General features: G+C 41.8%; 1 protein-coding gene across 2 annotated transcripts in view; it reads right to left on the reverse strand.

Annotated features, from left to right (window-relative positions):
- Positions 1-567: 567 nt before the first annotated feature.
- Positions 568-20463, reverse strand: part of SORCS1 (sortilin related VPS10 domain containing receptor 1) — a 156226-nt gene continuing 136330 nt past the window's right edge. Inside the window, exons 19-22 of one of the 2 annotated variants that reach the window (XM_040254392.1) lie at positions 19038-19137; positions 2765-2870; positions 2480-2640; positions 568-979 (exon numbers count right to left, since the gene is read on the reverse strand). In XM_040254392.1, the coding sequence (XP_040110326.1) occupies positions 972-979; positions 2480-2640; positions 2765-2870; positions 19038-19137 (375 nt within the window). In that variant the 3' untranslated portion in view covers positions 568-971. The remainder of the gene's footprint in view (positions 980-2479; positions 2641-2764; positions 2871-19037; positions 19138-20463) is intronic. The other variant, XM_040254393.1, reaches the window with a different exon arrangement.

A 20463-nucleotide genomic window follows, 5' to 3' on the forward strand; every position in this document is an offset into this window, starting at 1 on the left:
GAACGGGAGACCCAGGTCCACTTTTGACACACTTGCCCCTTGCCTTCCTTCCTTCCCTATTCTGCCTGCATCCATGGAACCTGAAGTTGCTTCTTTGTCCCTATGGCCGCTCAGAATGGAGAAGGCCACCTTGTGACCGCTGTCAGCCAACAGAGCTCCCCAAGATAATTTAGAAGGGGAAAATAGCAACAAGGAAAGTGGAACAGAGAAGCAGCTCAGGGTTTTGAACTCCTGTGCATGTCTTTGTGTCTTGTGAAAAGAGCCGGGGTGGCTAATCCACCTATCAGCCTATAGTGCTAAAAGAGCTGTTAAATCTAGAGCCAAGAATATTTCCAAAAATACATGCAGATTTCCTTGGCCTATATATGTTAGGAATTTTCTACAAACACGACCGATCAGAAAAAAGAGAGAGAAGAAGAAAGGGGGAGGGGAGTGTTTTTTCCATTAAAATAGAGCACCTGTACACTGCCCCTCCAAGCATGTTCTCATGGTACTGTCCACATGCACAGGCTTAAAGCTAAAAACCCTTGTTGTGTCTGAAGAATTAAAAAGTCCCGATGCAGTGAGTGTTTGTTTGTCTGTTTGGATTTTGATTGTTTTTATTTTATTTGTTTGTTTTTGTTTTTACTGGCGTCCTCCAGTCAAACATTTACATAGGTAGGGATTTCTTTTGTGCTTTGATTCTCAGCAACTATGGAAATACTTCCTGGCAAGATAGGAAACAGAACAACAAAGGAAAAAAAAAAAAAAACACAAAGTTAGTGGTCATGGAGAAGGATGCACTTGACAAGAGCGAAATTCTTTCCTGATCAGCAGGTCGCCTGTAGCCTTTGGGGGTTTTCCTTAAATGGCAAATTGAGCCCCAGCCGATCCCAGCTTTGGCGTTGAAGGTGGAGTGGCGTGTCTTGCTCTTTGCAATCGGAGAGATGAGTCACCAGGTTGAGTAGAAGGGGAGGGAGGGGAGGGTAAAGCTACTCTCCTAAGAGAAAACGTGTAACACTTACTCATTTAATGACACTGGAAATAGAAAGGTGTCAGACACGTTGCAGCGCGCTGGGAGCTGTTCCTGGTGAAGGAGGGATTGCTACTTTAATAAAGCAAACAGTGCCTATGCTTCACACCCTGTGGAAATGGGATTGAAAACCAAACGACCCACAGAAATGCACTTAGAAGCTTTAGAAATAAATAGACAGGGTGAATGCGTCTCTGGACTTGAAGACCAAAAAACCTTTTTCTTTTTGACCCAAAGCAATTACTCATTTATCACCTTGTCTCCCCAAATAAAAGGAAGCACGCTGTGAAAACTGGACACCATATGTGGGGGCTGTTGTTACTATTACCTCCCATACAAGCCAGGCAGCACCTTTAAATTTCCCTTTAATACAGCCAAAGAACTCATTTAAAGAGAGGATGCTGTTTCCCTCTAAGCACTTTTTTTTTTCTTTCTTTTCCAGGTTTCAGATTAACAGTCCTAGGTAAGGACCTTCTAGGTGGTTTGGCATTATCACATCAGAGTAAAGCATGAATGCTTATATAACAATGTATCCATCAGAATCAGCAATGCAGGGTCTAAATGGGAACATTTACAGCTTCAACTTTATGGCCAACAGACAGGAGGAGACTAGGAGAGAAATGGATCACAGTGGTGGCTTCACAGATTTACCTAATTTCCTGGGAAATTTCCTCTACAATAAGTAGTAGAATATAGCAATTACCCTGAGACTTTCTACACCTAGCTGTTGGATTCCCATGCTTTCTTTCCAGGCAGCGTGAGCCCTACTGAATTATGTTGAAATCCATTTTAAGACTTCTGGTAGGGCACAGGTGAAAAGGAGGAAGAAATCTTCCAGCTGCTCTAGAACAATCTAACCCCCCAGTGCTCTCTCCAGGAAACTTCACTCCTGACATGTCCTGCCAACTTGATGGCTCTTGTCCTCAGAATTCTTAGGCTCCATGTTTCCTGGAGGACAGTTTTAGATTAAAGCTAGATTAAAAAAAAAAAAAAAAACCAGGGTGATCAGTCTTTCTTTTACATGTGTTCTGGAGCAGTCTGCCATCCTTAGAACTGTCTCCAGGTGGGGGTGCCATGGTTTGCTCTGGTCATTATAAACCCTGGCTCCCAAAACCTTCGCAGCCTTCTAGGATCAGCAGCTCTAGCCTCTGAGCTCTGTCCTTCTCATATACTGTTACAGCACATACTATGCTCTTCGCCCAAGAACACTTGAAGTCCAATGTTTCAGCAAGCGTTTTTGCAAAAAAGGAATAAACTCAGAAAAGAAAAAACTAGATAGGAGCAAGAAAGCTTTTTTTTCCTCTCTCTTTTCTAAAGGAAGGAAGCAGGGAAAGAGGCATCTTAGCTGTTTCTCTCAGGGATGTTAGAACATAGAAAGTGGTTATGTCAAGCCAGAGAGGGGTTAGAGAGAGAGTCAGCCATTGACTACTCAAGCTGAAGAGCTGAGGGCTATCAGGAATTATTTACCTATGAGCTGGGACTCCACCTTCTCATCTATCAGCTGGCCAGGCCTCCTGAGTTCAGTCTGAGGGACATAGGGCCTGCTTTCAGGGTGACTGACTCGACTGACCATCTCTCGTTCTTTCTCATTCTGCATCTGGGCATAAACATTAATCCCCGGGATCTTCCTAAAACATTAACAGAAACCATCACTGCTGTGCACGGGACGTGTACACCATGACCACAAAGGCTTCTGAACCTGTCGGGGAGAAGGAGGAGGGAAGGAGGGAGATTGTGGAGGGGGACACCCACCTTTTGAACTTGTAGATGACGAACACCGCCAGCCCCACAAACACCACGGACAGCAGCATCAGCATGGCGGAGCCACTGTGGGTTGGAGTGAGGTCCACCAGCGGGGCTGGGGGGGGAAAGCAAGGCACAGTCACCGGCGGGCAGGGGGTGGGCGTGACTCTGTGACAGGCTTGGGGTGCTCACACGGAGGCATGGTGCATCCCACAATGCCACGTGGGATGTGCACACAAGATGTACCTCACATGGCTGGACATGTGGGTAAATCTGAGCCTGTCCCAGGCCCCAGAATGCTCCAACTGGCCTGTTGAAGAAGTGCCGTGGAATGATTTCAAGCACAGACTGTGGAGCCGGCCTGCTTAGGTCCAATGTCTGCCCTACCACAGGCTGGTTGTTAGCTGCTGGGCAAGTTACTTCACCTTCCCATGCCTGAGGGAGGGAGCTGAAAATAAAAGTACATGTCTCATTGGGTTTTTGTGAGGATTAAATGAATTGATGTATGTAAAGCATGGATAACATTGCTAGGCACATAGTAAGCCCTTTCTGAGTCTTAGCTTCTATTGCTTTGAATCAATATTTATAATATGATTGTTAAATTTTTCTATACTCTGAATGCAAGCTTTTCCCACTAACTAATGCAGGAAAGCAGAAACACTACCAGCAGGAATACTTTCATGAATTATCCAACCCCTCTCACTCCTATCCCAGCAGTTGTCATGTGAGAGAACTGGTTGCTTATATTTTTACACATAGGAAACTGATGGCTAAGTGAATATTTTACGAGGGCAGCTGCTCTGATGCGGGAGGAAAGATGTGAAATCCGGCATCGTCTCTGTAACTTGCCAAAGTCCAGACAGCTCGTGCCAGGAGGCGCCAGTCTCTCAGAGGCAGTGAGTCCTCCTCTTGGACTGAACAGATGCCTTGGCATCCATGAAAGATTCTCCCTCCCTGACCTCACTCCTAGAGTGCGGCTCTGGGGAGCATCTCTCTCCACCTCCAAACACCCCTCCTCTAGCCCAGGGTCAGCCTGCTCTACTTTAATGACTTTGCAATTAATTTTCACCCTCTCGAACACTGACATTTTGCAAACATAGCATAGCTCCAGAATAAAAGGCAAACCACACATAGCCCTTAGAAGCCTGGACACTGACCTTTACCTTCTGTCAATTTAAGCAAAGCCCAATATCCAGGAATGCAGGTGACCTTTAAGCACCATTTTCTGTGGCTCTTCTCTGTTGAAAGCCAAGAGCAGAATGTCCTGGTCACCCAGATACAAAACTTCAGGATAGGTGTCTGCAATGCTGATGGTTTCAAACAAGACCCAAGGCTGCTTCTGCTCTGTCTGGCGATTCAACGATTACATCCCAGGTGTGCGGTAACTATGACTGGAAATTCCATATACCAGTTTTGGCGAAAAATACAAATCAAGCCCTCTTTGTCAGAAAACAGGTTTATTGTTTTAGTAGAATTAGCTTTTAGGAAGGGCTAAAATGAAGCTACATCTCTGATTCTCCTCCCCAAGTCAAGCAGCACTTAAGCTGTGAAGTGTGTGTGAGGAGACAGGAGGGGTTCACTGAGCAGAACACCCAAGGCAAATGCACTTTTGGCTCGAAACTGAAAAATCAAGGTCTCTTCCATTTACTTAGGCAAACGCAGTGCAAAGGGGTCCAGGAATACTTCAACACTCACATCACAATGGGTAGAAGGTCAGTGAGGAAAGAACACCTTCCATTTGTCATAGACATTACCGCAACTGACTTTCACTGCAGAGGGCAGGGCGGTGATCCCCGCTGAACAGACAGGAACGGGGAGGGCCTCACTGGTTAATGTTGCTCCAGAGGACTCAGGATAAGTAAATGGAAGCACTAAGACTTAAAGTCCTTCTTCTCTCTCTCTCTCATACACACACACACACACACACACACACACACACACACACACACACTTTTCTATATACTTCAACCCTGGGCTAATTTCAGCAGGAGATATCTGAGAATGGGGATGAAGGCTAAAAGTAAAGCACATGAAGCAAATTAACAAGTGACAAGGTCAAAGTAGTCTTATGTTTTCAAAGGACCAATTAGAATCCTAGGTCATACCCTCTTAAACTCTGATAACATGTATATGCACATACATAGGCATGTGTGTATTTAATGGGTGGTGGGCGTCCCTGGAGGCTCAGTGGTAAAGAATCTGTCTGCCAATGCAGGAGACACGGGTTCAGTCCCTGGGTCAGGAAGATCCCCTGGAAAAGGAAATGGCAACCCACTCCAGCATTCTTGCCTGGGAAACTGCACAGACAGAAGAGCCTGGCAGGGTTGTAAAAGAGGTACAACCTAGCAACTAAACAACAATTTATCAGTGATAAGTGTACATAGAGAATGAACCCTCATGCATCCATCACTCTTCAATAACCATCAACCCAAAGACAATGTTATTTTATTTCTGTCCATGTCCAGTGCCCACAAGCCCAACACTGGGTTATGCTGAAGCAAGTCTCAGCTATTATATAATTTCCTCTGTAACTCTAAAAGATAAAAGTCTCACTCTATTTCTCTCTGGACATTATCAAATACCATCCTAACACTTTTGGAAATAATGCTGGAAAGCAATTAAAGGCACTTTTCTAATGCAAACCCCACATTTGACAGGGAATTAAGAGAGGTCCAGGGAGAAGGTGTGGAATATAAGGATGAGTAAAGGCAAGTAGCTGTATTAGCTGAACCTCTGATTCCCAGCTGAATGCCCTTTCAGAACAAGCAGAACATCAGTGTTATGGAGAAAGCAGGAAGAATACTAAGGCTGCTTGAAAGGGTTGGCATTTGAAATAAATGTAGAACTAAAGTGAGGAAATTGCCGCAGCCAGGTTCTCACTGACACAGAAAGCAAACACACAAATGGACTCTGTGTCCCTTCTCTCCCCTTCCTCCTCCTCTATCTCCCCATCACAAGCTGAAATCTTTCAAATCTAAATGATTCCCACTCAAATCATCATTTACAAGTAGGGGGCATTAACAATGTTGAGAAATTAGCACATTATTTTGGGAAAATGAGCTTCTGTATCCCGAGGTCTAAAGTGCATGCACTCCCCGGCCATCTTTGCATCGCGAGTCCCTGCTCAGCGGCAAGGAGCAGGCAGCAGCAGTGAGAGGTTGAGTACTGCTGCCCTCTGTGCTTCGTGGGCGACTCCTGCTTGCCGATCTGTGTCTGAAGATAAACAGGACTATTGCTACTCCACACAACCTCAGATGCATGTCACAGTTTGCCCAACATTACTAGGTGGGTTTGTATGCGTTTTGCTGAGGAATGAACACTCATGATAAATGAGCTTTAGCTTACTGTCTGCAATAAGCATAAATAAATCCCTCTCCAATTACAGCCAAAACAAGGTAGAAGGGACAAATGCTGAGTGGTTTATTTGCCACAGTTGACACACACCATAAAGCATGGACATAGCAGTACAGTACGTGGCTCGACAGTTCTAAGGCTGATGCTGGTACATGTCATTTCTACAATCCTGCAGAAATGCACTGAATTATTACATTCTATTCATGAGGACCCAGACTGATTATGATAATAGCGATGCTTACAGGAATAACAAGAATTCTTGTGAAAATTGATCCATACACAGTGAGTGCTAAATAAGGTTACAGCTTGAGGCTTGAGTATATGAGAGAAGAGTGAACTCAGAACCTTAAGTTTAGGGTGAAATAACTGATATGGTCCCTTTTTGAAATCAGATTCTTACTTGGCCACTTGCCGACACACTAAATGACTTAAACTGAACCTCAGTTTCCTCATCTGAAAAATGAAGATAAAACTAGTGCCTATTTTAGAAGGCTGTGAGAATAAAATAAGATGGAATTTATAAAGTACTAACATGGTGTCAGGCAGATAGTACATGCTCAATAGCTTTAAAACCATTATATCATTGCTATTCTATTTCTAAAAGTGTACTCTATAGAGGACAAGCCCTGAAAGATAACTAGAGTTCATGGCCAGGTAATTTAGGGAAACTGTATATATGACATTCCCCATCTTGGAGATTCAGTATATGAAAGTTCACAGCAGTCCTATAGGAAGGAAACTCACATGACTTCATCACAAGGGTTCATAAAGTCATCAGAGTACATACCCTTTGCTGACCTGGGTCCACACAACACGCTTTAGGGAATGCTTCATCCGGAGCATCACTAATCCCCTTGGCTGCAACCTTGCCCCTTTAGGTTATTTCCCAGTTTGAAAGTCAGCAATATGGCAGCATCATCCTGGTGAAGCTCCACAAATATCCTTACTGTGATCTGTACTGACACTCATTCTACCAAAGGGACTTTCTTAGAAATCTTCTACCTGCTCTATGACCCTGGAACTTTGAACTCATATTGCAGTTCTGATCCAGAAGTTAGTGCTGTCAAGAAGTTACAAAAGCAAGTTGAAGTTTGCCAAGCTTTGACTGATTTTTCCTCTCTTGCCTCTAAAGCAGACCTAAGCCAGCCTTTACTTATATGCCTTGAATATCACGAAATACATGTGGTCTGAAATCTCTTTTTCAGAAATTAAAGTTACATGGGACTGGAACAGAGAGAGTTTATCTAGATCACAGGAAAGGTTTACGGAACCTTATGAGAGAGCAACCCTCATCTGTCTAACAGCCCTTCCTTCCAGTTCAAATCCAAACCTGGAAGTTCTCAGTTCACATACTGTTGAAGTCTAGCTTGGAGGATTTTGAGTATTGCTATTACCTTGCTAGTATGTGAACTGAGTGCAATTGAATGGTGGTTTAAACCAAGAACTTTCAGATGTACAAGCTGGATTTAGAAAAATCCAGAGATCAAATTACCAAGATCCATTGGATCACAGAAAAAGCCAGAGAATACCAGAAAAACATCTATTTCTGCTTCATTGACTACACTAAAGCCTTTGTGTGGATCACAATAAACTGTGGAAAATTCTTCAAGAGATGGGGATACCAGACCATCTTACCTGCCTCCTGAGAAACCTCTATGCAGGTCAAGAAGCAATAGTTAGGGCCAGATATGGAAGAATAGACTGGTTGGAAATTGGGAAAGAAGTATGTCAAGGCTGTATGTTGTCACTCTGGATATTTAACTTCTTTACAGAGTATATCATGAGAAATGCTGAGCAGGATGAAGTACCAGCTAGAACTGAGATTGCCAGGAGAAATATCAATAAACTCATATATGCAAATGACATCACCCTAATGGCAGAAAGTGAAGAGGAATTAAAGAGCCTCTTGAAGAAGGTAAAAGGGGAGAGTGAAAAAGCTAGCTTTAAACTCAACATTCAGAAAACTAAGATCATGGCATCCAGTCCCATCACTTCATGGCAAATAGATGGGGAAACAATGGAAACAGTGAGAGACTTTATTTTTGGGGGCTCCAAAATCACTGTGGATGGTGACTGCAGCCATGAAATTAAAAGACTCTTACTCCTTGGAAGAAAAGCTATGACAAACCTAGACAGCGTATTAAAAAGCAGAGACATTACTTTGCCAACAAAGATCCATCTAGTCAAAGCTATGGCTTTTCCAGTGGTCATGTATGGATGTGAGAGTTGGACCATAAAGAAGGCTGAACACCAAAGAACTGATGCTTTCAATTAATGCTTTCAGTGTGTGGTGCTGAAGAAGACAGCCTTGGTCCCTGTAGATATAAGAAACTTAGTGCCTAAAAGGTAGCTTGTCCTAGGTTCTGGCATATTCTCTGTATTGTGTATGTGTTCTCCTGTCTTCTTTGGTTGTGCCATTTTCTCTGGAAGGCCTTCCCTGAAGGGAACTGCATCTCCTGAATCCTAACTGTGGCTTATTTCCAGCCTGACATATGACTGTACTGTTTCCGAACTGTTCATCTGACTATTCTCTGCCCAGGAAATTCTGGGTACATCTTCAGGGCAGTTAACCTATAGTCATTCATGCCTTTCTATAGACCCAGGAAAGCTTAGAAAAAAAAAAAAAAAGGAAAAAAAAGGTTATGAATCTTCAGAAGCTAATGAACCGCTTCATTGCTGGTCCCTGGCATATTTATGAAAGTATCACATTCATTTAGTCACCTTTGGGAAAGGGATATATTTAATATCTCAGCACCTGTCATTACTTAGCATAATACCATAACAGCTTAATAACTGTCAAAAACCACTGGGTCCCCATGTCTGTGAAACAACCTAATTATGTGTAGAGGAAAAAAAATTATTTGAGAGGAAAAACAGAAGGAAGGAAAAGTATTACAAGCATGACTGTACTCACAAAAGACTTGTAAATGATAACCATGTAGATCATAAGGCAACCAGAGACTAAAGAGGCAGATAAATTTATTGGTTGTGGAAGAATTCCACTAGTGCTAATTTCATCCCTAAATGGAAAATGTTATTGTAACCATCTATTTCACTTTACAGTTCTGAGCTCCACAACTTCACAACTGGGCATCTACATGTATAACAATGTGGCTTATATGATATTGTGTTTTCTAAAGCTTCTGGACTCATGCTAATTCTGCCTTCAAGTGAAAGGGTCTTTCTCAGTGTTAACTGTGGGGCAGAATTCATGATGTATCTTGACCTAGACTGAAATTCTGAGGACCTTATCCCCTCCAACACTGACTCATAACATATCCGGAGGTAGTAAGCGAAGCTGGGAAATATTAATTCTCTAACATCTCAGTGATAATATCTTTTTATTACACCTGAAAAGAAATTGAACCAGTCAGCAGCAACCATGGAGGCTAAGATAACACAAGATAAGAGTTTTATTAAAAACCCACACATACCCTTGACAAAGGACAGGCTTCCTAAACATAACAGCTTAAACAAGGCAACTGCTAGACAGATAGGAGGGGTTGAGAGCAGTTATGTAGTATCACATTTTTAAAAATTTTAACCTGCAATTTGAGGCTTTGAGAAATATTAAGCTTTTACACTTTTTTACCAAATTTACACTTTTTTACCAATCAGTATCCAAAACCCCAGAAGAACAGTGACCCCCACCACAAAGCTAAGAGAGGAAGAGCACCCTGATTCTCTAATATGCGCAGAAATACAGAGAGGTGTGGATGTATCATTTTCTGTTCACACTAGCACATTAACAACACCGAGATAATATCATTTGTTTAACTTTCATAAAATCCATGGCTGTTCTGCCACTAACATTCTGGTTCACGCTTTAAACATTTTTCAACTGCTTCACGGCCACAGCTCTTGGTTGGCCTTTGCCATCCATCTAGATTATGGATAGAGTCTATCCTGCATTCAGAGGCAGGTTTCATTTTTTTCCCCTTACTCCCACCGTCATCTACCCATTCAGCCAATTAAATTGGCTCCAAATACGCCAAGGAATTAGATTTTAATGTTTATTACTAATTTCCTCCTACACTTAATATCAAGGGCTTTTTCTTTTTTTTTTTTTTTAGATGCATGCCTCTGTTTTGAGTGGATGCCCTGAGTTGTAAATCAGATTTATTGCTGGAGATAGACAAGCACCTTTCCTTGTTACACAGATAGATTTCTGTCTGCAGAGTGCTTGTAAGAGCAGCTGCTGAGACTGGTGAAAGGCCTGGCAGCATAAACATCTCTTGGGGAACCTGTTACAAAGGCAGATTCCCAAAGATCCCTTGGATTCTGATTCCAGGAACGCATAGTGAGGCCTGAAGAAGCTCAACTTTGATGAAGCTTCCTCTGAAACTGTGACACACAGCCAAATAAAAGAAAAACTGTTTTATAGCAGGGATTGCCTACCCTAAGCTATAAAGAGATTTTCCAACCAAAGAACAGGCAGATATTTATCCCAAATGTTTTGAGTGAACCAGTTAGCACCAGCTTTTCCAGTCCCACTGTACAGAAGTCTCATCTCTCAAGGTTTAGTTTATTTATCCAATAAATAATTCCTGTGAAATGCACGAAATCCCTAAGTGCTGTTGGTTGTCATTTAATATGGATTCATCTAGTGAAGGCTCTGTGTCCTCAAATAAAATGTAGTGTTTCCCTTTGCTTGCTGAGGCATTAACTTCTAGTCTCACTGCCCTCATCTCTTCTACCAAAGGAGAAACAATACGTTTCTTAAGCTGCTTTCTCCCCCTCCCCTGCCCCCTGTCCCCACCCTCATTCCCAAATATAATTGCTGAATTAATTTTGACCATGGATCCTCACAGGAACAAAGTTACAGACTTTGGTGTAGCGTGAGAGGTTTGTATCAGCAATTAAAACTTCAGTTAATTACCTGTCAGCAGATCCCTTCACCTGGCAATCTACTAAAAGGTGACAAATTAAAGCTCACAGTTTAAAGCATAGTCTGGTCCTGGTCTCTTCACCTGAGTGCCCACCTCCTAGTCCCAGCTTCCTATTATGATCTTTACTTGTCTGTTTTGGAGAAGGAAATGGCAATCCACTCTAGTGTTCTTGCCTGGAGAATCCTGCAGACAGAGAAGCCTGGCAGGCTACAGTCCATGAGGTCACAAGATTGGGACACGACTTAGTGACTAAACCAGCACCACCACCACTTGTCTGTTTTATGACACTTGCTTCTCTGGTGGCGTAAAGAATATGCCTGCAATGCAGGAGACCTGGGTTCAATCCCTGGGTTGGGAGGAAGATTCCCCAGGAGAAGGGAATGGCAACCCACTCCAGTATTCTTGCCTGGAAAACTCCATGGACAGAGGAGCCAGGTGGGTTACACTCCAGGGGGCTGCAAAGAGTCAGACATGACCAAGCGACTAACACCAGCACCAAGCTAACACGACCGTGAGAGTTACCTGCTTTGGCCACTATAAAAGAGATTCCAGGTTTCCAATGCTATCAACTAAATGACCGTCTCTTGCTACTAGAGTTGAAAGATCCTTGTAAAATGGGTAAATACTTTGTAAAATGAGAAAGGATTATTGGCTGTTGACCTATGGTCTTAGAAAATCCATTTATCTGCCCCTTCTTTCCTTTATCATGTGTATCATACTTTGTAACAGTAAACTAAACATGTGTTGATGAGAGTTTTCTCACATTATGCAGGGATGATGAACAAAGTGTATAATATAAATGACATATCAAATAATGACACATTTAATTCCCGTGAATTGTATCCTCTGTTTATAACTATATCTTCAGTTAATATTCAGCTAGGAATATTTGAGGGTATCTAAATACCACAAACATGTCGCATTATGGATCACTTTACACATGAACCTAACTTTTTTCTGCTTCTGCTCAGCACAGCCCCTCAACCTGGCAGGTTTATTTTCTCTGCTTTGAGTGAACTCCTATTCAGCATGAAGGCTCATTTTTATTGAATCTTCCACATGCAATGCTTTTCATCCTCTTGATTTAAAATTAGGAAAGCTTCATGCAGCTAGTATTTGGGCCCCAGATCAAGCCAGTGTACACTGAGCAAGAGTACTAGTTTATTTCATATCTCTGGAAAAACCTTAGTTTTAAAGGAATCATTGTGTAGCAAGGTACAGAGTCATGTGGAGAAGTAAGATGATAAACTGGAAATGAACTGTGTGCCCTTGAGTAAATCCCAAGTTACCAGAAGCAATAAGAAAACTATTGGCCTTTTAGGGATATTTTTGTTAACAGCCCAGGTTTGTTCTGCTGTAATTACCTACAGGCATCAAATGTTCTGCTGCAGATCCCAAGACTTTCTGTGAGTCTTGTTGGAAAAACTCTCCCTAAACCATCACTACATCACACATCACAGCTCTTAAAATACAGGAGAAAATCAATCAGTCAATCAGTCAATAAAAAGAAGGCCAGGGTAAAAACATGGATAAGAGAGAACTCAAGGGAGACATTATGAAAGATGTGAAGAAGGTCTGGTTTGTTTGATCAGGTAAGTATAGTGTGATCTAAGGTTTGAGAACCTGAGCTCTGTCATGAAGGGAGACAGAGCTTGCTTTGCTCCTTATTTTACTATTCTGGTAAAATAATGGCCAATAAGTTAAATTTGCTTCTGTATCTTTCAGAAACATCTCTCTTGCCAGTCCCTCTCCCATTGTCTTTAGGACTTCTCCTTCATAGAGCTCCAATTTTCCTTCAACTCACCCATTTTCCGCAACATGCATATCAACAACTATTGTACATCTCAAAAAAGATATCTGACATAATAAAAGCACAGAGGTGGGTTTTCCTGGGAAGCTTACTATTTAAATGAAGGCAAGGCTCCCCCATTATTAGGTAAGAGGTATTAAAACAGGACTCCTGGAGAAAGGAATGGCAAACCACTCTAGTATTCTTGCCAGGAAAATTCCATGGACAGAGGAGCCTGGACAGCTATATTCCAGGGAATCACAAAGTCAGACATGACTGAGTGTGTAACACACACACACATTATAACATGACATGGAGACCAGTTCATAGTCCAACACACTGAATCCAAAGGATAACCGAGAAGATAAGAGTTTTGAACCTATCTCTACAGGTTATACAGCCTTGACGTACTCCTTTCCCGATTTGGACCAGTCTGTTGTTCCATGTCCGGTTCTAACTGCTGCTTCTTGACATGCATACACATTTCTCAGGAGGCAGGTAAGGTGGTCTGGTATTCCCATCTCTTGAAGAATTTTCCAGTTTGTTGTGATCCACCTAGTCAAAGGCTGTATTTTGTCACCCTGCTTATTTAACTTATATGCAGAGTACATCATGCGAAATACCAAGCTGAATGAAGCACAAGCTGGAATCAAGATTGGCAAGAGAAATATCAATAACCTCAGATATGTAGATGATACCACCCTTATGGCAGAAAGTGAAGAAGAACTAAAGAGCCTCTTGATGAAAGTGAAAGAGGAGAGTGAAAAAGCTGGCTTAAAACTCAGCATTCAGAAAACTAGGATCATGGCATCTGGTCCCATCACTTCATGGAAAATATATGGGGAAACAATGGAAACATTGACAGACTTTATTTTGGGGGGCTCCCAAATCACTGCAGATGGTGACTGCAGCCAGGAAATTAAAAGACGCTTACTCCTTGGAAGAAAAGTTATGACCAACCTAGACAGCGTATTAAAAAGCAGAGACATTACTTTGCCAACAAAGGTCCATTTAGTCCAAGCTATGATTTTTTTCAGTAGCCGTGTATGGATGTGAGAGTTGGAATATAAAGAAAGCTGAGTGCTGAAGAATTGATGCTTTTGAACTGTGGTGTTGGAGAAGACTCTTGAGAGTCCCTTGGACTGCAAAGATCCAGCCAGCCCATCCTAAAGGAATAGTTCTGAATATTCACTGGAAGGACTGATGCTGAAGCTGAGGCTCCAATCCTTCGGCCACCTGATGTGAAGAACTGACTCATCTGAAAATACCTTGATGCTGGGAAAGTTTGAAGGTGGAAGGAGAAGGGGATGACACAGGATGAGGTGGTTAGATGGCATTACTGACTCGATGGACATGAGTCTGAGCAAGCTCTGGGAGTTGGTAATGGACAGGGAAGTCTGGCATGTTGCAGTCCATGGGGTCGCAAAGAGTCAGACATGACTGAGTGACTGAACTGAACTGAACTACAGTTTATAAATTAACTATATGTCTAATTATTTGTAAAAGCAATATTTACTGAACACATGATGTATGCAATTTTCTGTGCTAGATACAATGATAGAGAGACTACAAAGACATGGTGAACTGTATCCTCAGGAAATTAAATAGGAGAGATGATGAGGATCAGACAGATAGAGCTTAAAAAAAACCCATGTGAGTTCTGACAAGGGATAGATGATATCCAGGTAAAGGGTTCCAGAAAGACAACATGTAAAGGTTAACACTGAGCTGAGCCTTAAAATATAAAGACACTTAAAAGATGTAGAAAATTAGAGAAAGGGGAGTAATATTCCAATTGGGAATACCACGAGCAAAAGTACACTTCCATCAAAACACCAATGTTTCCAGTCCAGCCCCCAGCTTGACTGAGTCAAACTCCCCCTGTCTGCTAAACGTGGCGCCAGCTGCCACAGGGTCCTAAAAGCCAATCAAGGCATGGCCCTCTCTCAAACTTCTTGATAACAGCTCCTCATCCCTTCTTATTCTCACACAATCTGAAATCTTTACTTTCTTCAGGAGAGTTTTAGGAACGCCGCTCTCAGGAGTGGTGAGGACCCCAGGAGGAATTGTACAGAAACTGAGAAGCATGGGAAGAGCTAAAAACAAAACAAGGGCTGCATTCAGAGTTTAGCTCACTTAGATACCGAAGTTAATGCATTCCCAAACAGAACACGTGGGGGAAACAAACAAAATCCAGTCTCTAATGACATCCAGGTACCTGAAAACGCTTACTTTGTGTTCCCATAAAAGCAAACAGGGAACTGAATTGAAAAACAAAGCAAGGCTAGTAAATTCCTGAAAGGAGACAGTTCTTTTTCCTTGGAGACCAACCAAATTATGCATTGCCTCTCCCACCAGCAATATACTCTGGCTCAAATATTTTTAAAAGAAGGCTGTTGAACATCTGCTAAGCAATTAATAGTATGCAGCGGTTTGCTGGAATGGTCCCTGGGAAGGTATTAGCAATCCTGCTTATGAGACATGAAATGTTGCACGCAGTGGTCCTTCTTCCCTTTTTTGAGATTGTATTTTATTTTTGTTTTCTCTTGCCTGTAAGGGGGATGAAAGGAAAGGGAAGGGAGCTTAGGTGGAAGTTCGGCATCAAATTCTCTTCCTCATCAAGTCTTCTTTCCCCCAGGCAAGAAAGGGGATATTTTTCTGCTTTCTCTTCCTAGTCATCCCAATATGAATGTGTTGATTTCAATTTAAACAAATGATCGCAACTCTCTCAATCCAACTGATCGCCTACCCAACATGCCAAATTTTCTATGTGTGAAAGGAGAATTCCCTCCACGGTCTTGGTACCAACCATAGTCTACCCTCTGTTCTAACAGTTAAAAAAAAAATATTCAACTTCCTCATCACAGTCATTGAAGAGTGCCAGCCTTAACACAAGCCTTGTCTTTTGCATATGAAAGCCTGGCTGAGAGTAACTTTGTACCTCTCTCCCTTGGAACTGCCAGTCCTAACACTATTATGACAACATGGCTAAAATCAATACAGCGAAAATTTCCAAGACTCAATTCCTATGTTAGCCCTTGACAGTCTCTTCTTTTATTCTTCAAACTGGAGCTGATTACCCACATATAAGTGTACGTTCACTCTGGTCATCCTAGGAAGCACAAAAGGCCAGGTAATCAGGTTTCGAATTATACTGCAAAAAGGTGTATGAGAGATACTATCAGAAGAACCTGGGGCAGCCCGGATGACTGGAAGCCAGATAATTTTCTCACTCTCTCCAAAATGGCCCAGTCTAAGTTTGGGCTTTTGCCTCAAACTTAGTTTCCTTTTGTTCCCTTGGTAACCCTGCAGAATACACATCTATGCTGCAGAGGGCTCTCCTTCCAATCTCAGCATGTTTACCAAAGTTCCCAGTAATACACTGCCTTTTGCCAGCCCTTCCTCTGAGGGATCTGAGTACTGTTCTCCAAATCTCCAGCTAAGGGATGAACCATGAATATCAATTGGATAAATTTTCTAGATCTTCCCAACTTTGCATTAGTCTTTGCCAACTGGAACTTAGACCAGTGGAATTATTCTTTCCTGGTTATCAGGAATGAACTTTTCTTTCCTCCATGGAACTACGGATCCATGGGTGCCTTTGCTGTATAAATTTTCCAGGCCAAGTCACTGGTTAAAGCAGTTTCAGATCATTAGCCACTTTTTGGATTTCTATCTTTTTTTTTTTTTAAATTCTAGATCCCAGATGTCATTACAGAAAGGCATCCTTAACTAATATATAAAGTAAGATTCAAATTTAGGAAACTAATCAAACCATCTTTGGAGTGTGATATGACAACAACTGTCAGTGGCATGGCCACTGGGCTGATAACAAGGGATGTTTCTGGACTTTGTTTTCCAGTTTAACCAACTATGTGTAACTGCTATGTGCCACCACTGCTCACCAAAGATCAAAGGCCAACCTTCTTGGCAGGAAACAGCCAAGAAGATCATCAAACGCTCTGCGGTAAGTTTGTTCAGGCCTTAGGCTTACAGGCTGCCCTCATAGGTGTTCCGTTGTTGGTTTCTACTCTCTGTGAGCATGCTCAGTCATGCCCAACTCTTTGCGAGCCCATGGACTGTAGCCTGCCAGACTCCTATGTGCATGGGGATTCTCCAGGCAAGAATACTGGAGTCGGCTGCCATTTCCTACTCCAGGGGATCTTTCCGACCTAGGGATCAAACCTGTGTCTCTTCCATTGCAGGCAGATTCTTTACCATTGGGCCACTGGGGAAGTCCCTTTCTACTCTCTTATATTTTCTTATTTTCTTCAGGACCTTTTCACCATCAGTATGATTTGTAAAGTGTCACTTTCAATGTGTTACCTGCCCAGCCTTCTCCACTGATGGAACCTTCATGAAGTCAGAGGCTCTATCTCATGCTGAGAACACTTCTTGGCTCGGAGTAGCCAGCAACTCAATCAATAAATGTCTGTTGATGGATGCAACTGATTGCATCCATTTGCTAAAGAATAGCAAGCTGGCTCTACTCAATCCTTGCTCCTAAGAGTCACCTTTCTCAAGTGACACTCTGAATCAGGCACAACTCTGCTCCTAGGTCTCCGCGGCTTCCCAGAGTCCACCACAGGAAGAAGAAACAGCTCAGCCTGGCATGTTTCCACCTTCCACGTCCATGTCCCATGCTTAGTACAGTGACTTCTATATGTTTGTTTTTTAAGTCAGTTTTTTTTTTTTTATAAAGAAAAACATTTTATGAAATCCTAATCAGGTAAAAAGATGGAATCCAAGTAGAAGAGAGGCCAGTGGCCAACCTTCTTGGCCTTCTTCTAGACCTAAGCACACCTCCAGGAACCTCCAGGAAACCAGAGAATGGAATTGGAAAAACCTGCTCCTTATCCCCACTTATTCAGCATACCCAAAGCCCTCGGGGCTTTCATGTTCCTTCCCTGATTATTCCAAGATTATGCTTGGAATAATCTCTTCAGTTCAATCCTATCCATCTTTCAAGGTCCTACCCAAAGACCACCTCCTCCATGAAGCTTTCCTATGTCATTTTGACTGGCTGCAATTTACCACTGCTTTAAATTTCTCATAAAACTTTGATTGTTAATAATAAAAAAAGATAAAAGGAAAAATAACACCTGACTCTGCACCAGGCATTACCCTATGTGTGTAACCTAAACTAACTTGACCCTCACACAGTTCCATTGTTACAGATGCTATAGAGAAGTCTTCTCTCAGAGTCTATATACTAAGTAAGTGATGGAGCAAGACTGAAACCAATGGTCTGGCTGCAAAACTGCGAAGTCCAAGCACCCAGAAATGTGCTTAAGCATAAGAGAAGTTGCTTAGTCGTGTCCGACCCTTTGCAACCCCCATGGACTGTGGCCTACCAGGCTCCTCCATCCATGGGATTTTCCAGGGGGTTGTCAGAAATGTGCTACTGCCTCTCTATAAAGGCGTTTATGCATTTCACTTGTTCAGAGATCCCCCCACTGCCCACTTCCCCCACCCCAAATTATCACCACCACTGCCACCACCAAACTCTGAAACATCACAACTAGATTATACTTTCTGAAGGCAAAAGCCATTGCCTACTGGCCTTTATGCAACACCAGTATAGCACTCTGCAAAAATAAGGACCCAATACATGGTGTTAATTTATTATTAATATAGCACAATAATATCTATTTCTATATACTTGGAAATACCTGAATTACTATTGAGGCTTCTATATGGCCTTAGGAAGAATATTTTCCCCATCATCTTTTACAAGTGAAGAGACAGAAGTTCAATGACATTCATTCATTTGTAAGATACTGACCAACCTGGGGTTCAGCTCCTGGCTATGGCCCTGGACAGCTCCTAAGTCTCAGCTATTTCTATTGTGCTTCTTTATCCCAAACTGAAAGAAAATTCTTCATAGCATGAATGATTTAAAAATAAAGTCTTACAGAAAGACCAGAAAAAAAAAAACAACATTACTTGTAAAGTTAACTTTATTTTCAAGATTTCTGTAAAATGAAATATGCTATTATTTGAGGGACTTTTAAGTGATTCAGTGATGGTTTTTGCCATGAACCAGGCAGGAAAATCACCTTTTTCTCTCACCTTGCTGGTCCCCATTAAAGAAAAAAAAAAAAAAAAACAAGACAAGCAAGAGAACCTGCAAAGAACGAAGCCCTATTTGTGATCAGCAGTGGCACCAGTTAGTCTTGTTTTGCTGAAACAAACTGGGATCCCCTTCTGCCAGAGCCACTAGCCAGAACCCAGGGATGGGAACACTGACCTGCTGTTAAGTGGGCTGCGTGGACAAGGACTTGGACCCCCGGCTTCAGCTCAAAGTGCACAGAGTTTTGGTTGAGCTTGTGAATCAGCAGTTCTGATATCTGAAAGGAAAAGAGAGTGAGTGCCACTAAAGTTGTCACACTGACTATATACAAATGTGTTGAGCAATATTTACCATGCTGATCAAAGCATCCTGATATTGTACCTGGGAGTGAGATAAGTGGGTTGTATATGATTTTAAGCTTTTAGTCCAGAATATGCAGATAGAATTATCTTCTAAGCATGACTTGACTTTATATTCAAATTGCTACAAAATAGGACAATTAGGAAATCAGATCATTTCTACTGTTAAAAAATTACCACGGTATTAGTTTTAAAAAATCACCCTCAGTTTCTTTGAGAGTGCATTTGTTATACACAAGGACTTAAAAGAAGCAAATATGTAGAATTTATAAATTCTGATGATATTCAGACCCATTTATTTTACTTTTTGATAGTAAACTCCATCTTATTCCCTATTTCGCTTCCCTCCTCTTACCCAACTTTCCAAGAATAGGTAGTTCATGGGTATTTGTTGATGATAAATATTGTTCTACTAAAATAATAACTTATGATGTTGTAGTTCAGTTGCTAAGTCATGTCCGACACTTTGAGAACCCCCATGAACTGTAGCAGGCCAGGATTCCCTGTATGTATTTATTCCAAATATATAATAAATTATACATTTGAAACAAAGCGTAACCACAACTTAACTTGTTGGCCGACTCTTGTTTCATACTATGAACCCAAAACCACTCCTCAGGCTGATGCATCTGTGCTGGGCAGACCCACGGAATTCTGGGCCATGAAATATTTAACTCCAACAAATGACAAAGGACCTTGTTTTAGTAGTAACAGTATAAGGCCAGATTTTCTAGACAAGGTAAAACTATTCATGTGTTTAAAGTAAAAAAAAAACAACAAACCCAGACCAATCTGCTCTTTAACGCATACTTTTTGAGTAATTTGTGAAAAGCTGTCAGAGAAAACCATACTCCTATTATCTGGTCTCCTTGCCTCATTTTTAATGTTCTAAGAACCAATGTAATGTTCTATTTCATATGCTATTTAAGTCTAGTTAGATGCTTTCTGAATATCATTCTGCCAGTTAAATTCTTAAATTATTTTTCTTTTTATATTTATGGACTTTCACTCAGTCCACTGAGTTGCCAAAATGATACCTTTGATCCTTTTATCAATTAAGCAGGGCCTGACAGCTTTGTTTTCAAGCACAGAGTCTCTCACAGAAGTCCCTGTTCAGTGATGGAACTGAACTGCCCTGCACATGAACTTCTCTGCTTAACAGCAAGAACTTGGGATCAAAGTTCTTCTTCATGCACCTGGGATCCAGTTCAAGCTCAGCCTCTCAAATATTTCCATTTAGCAGA

The sequence above is a fragment of the Oryx dammah genome, unplaced genomic scaffold, assembly GCF_014754425.2.
Source record: "Oryx dammah isolate SB20612 unplaced genomic scaffold, SCBI_Odam_1.1 HiC_scaffold_14, whole genome shotgun sequence".
Classification (NCBI taxonomy): Eukaryota; Metazoa; Chordata; class Mammalia; order Artiodactyla; family Bovidae; genus Oryx; species Oryx dammah.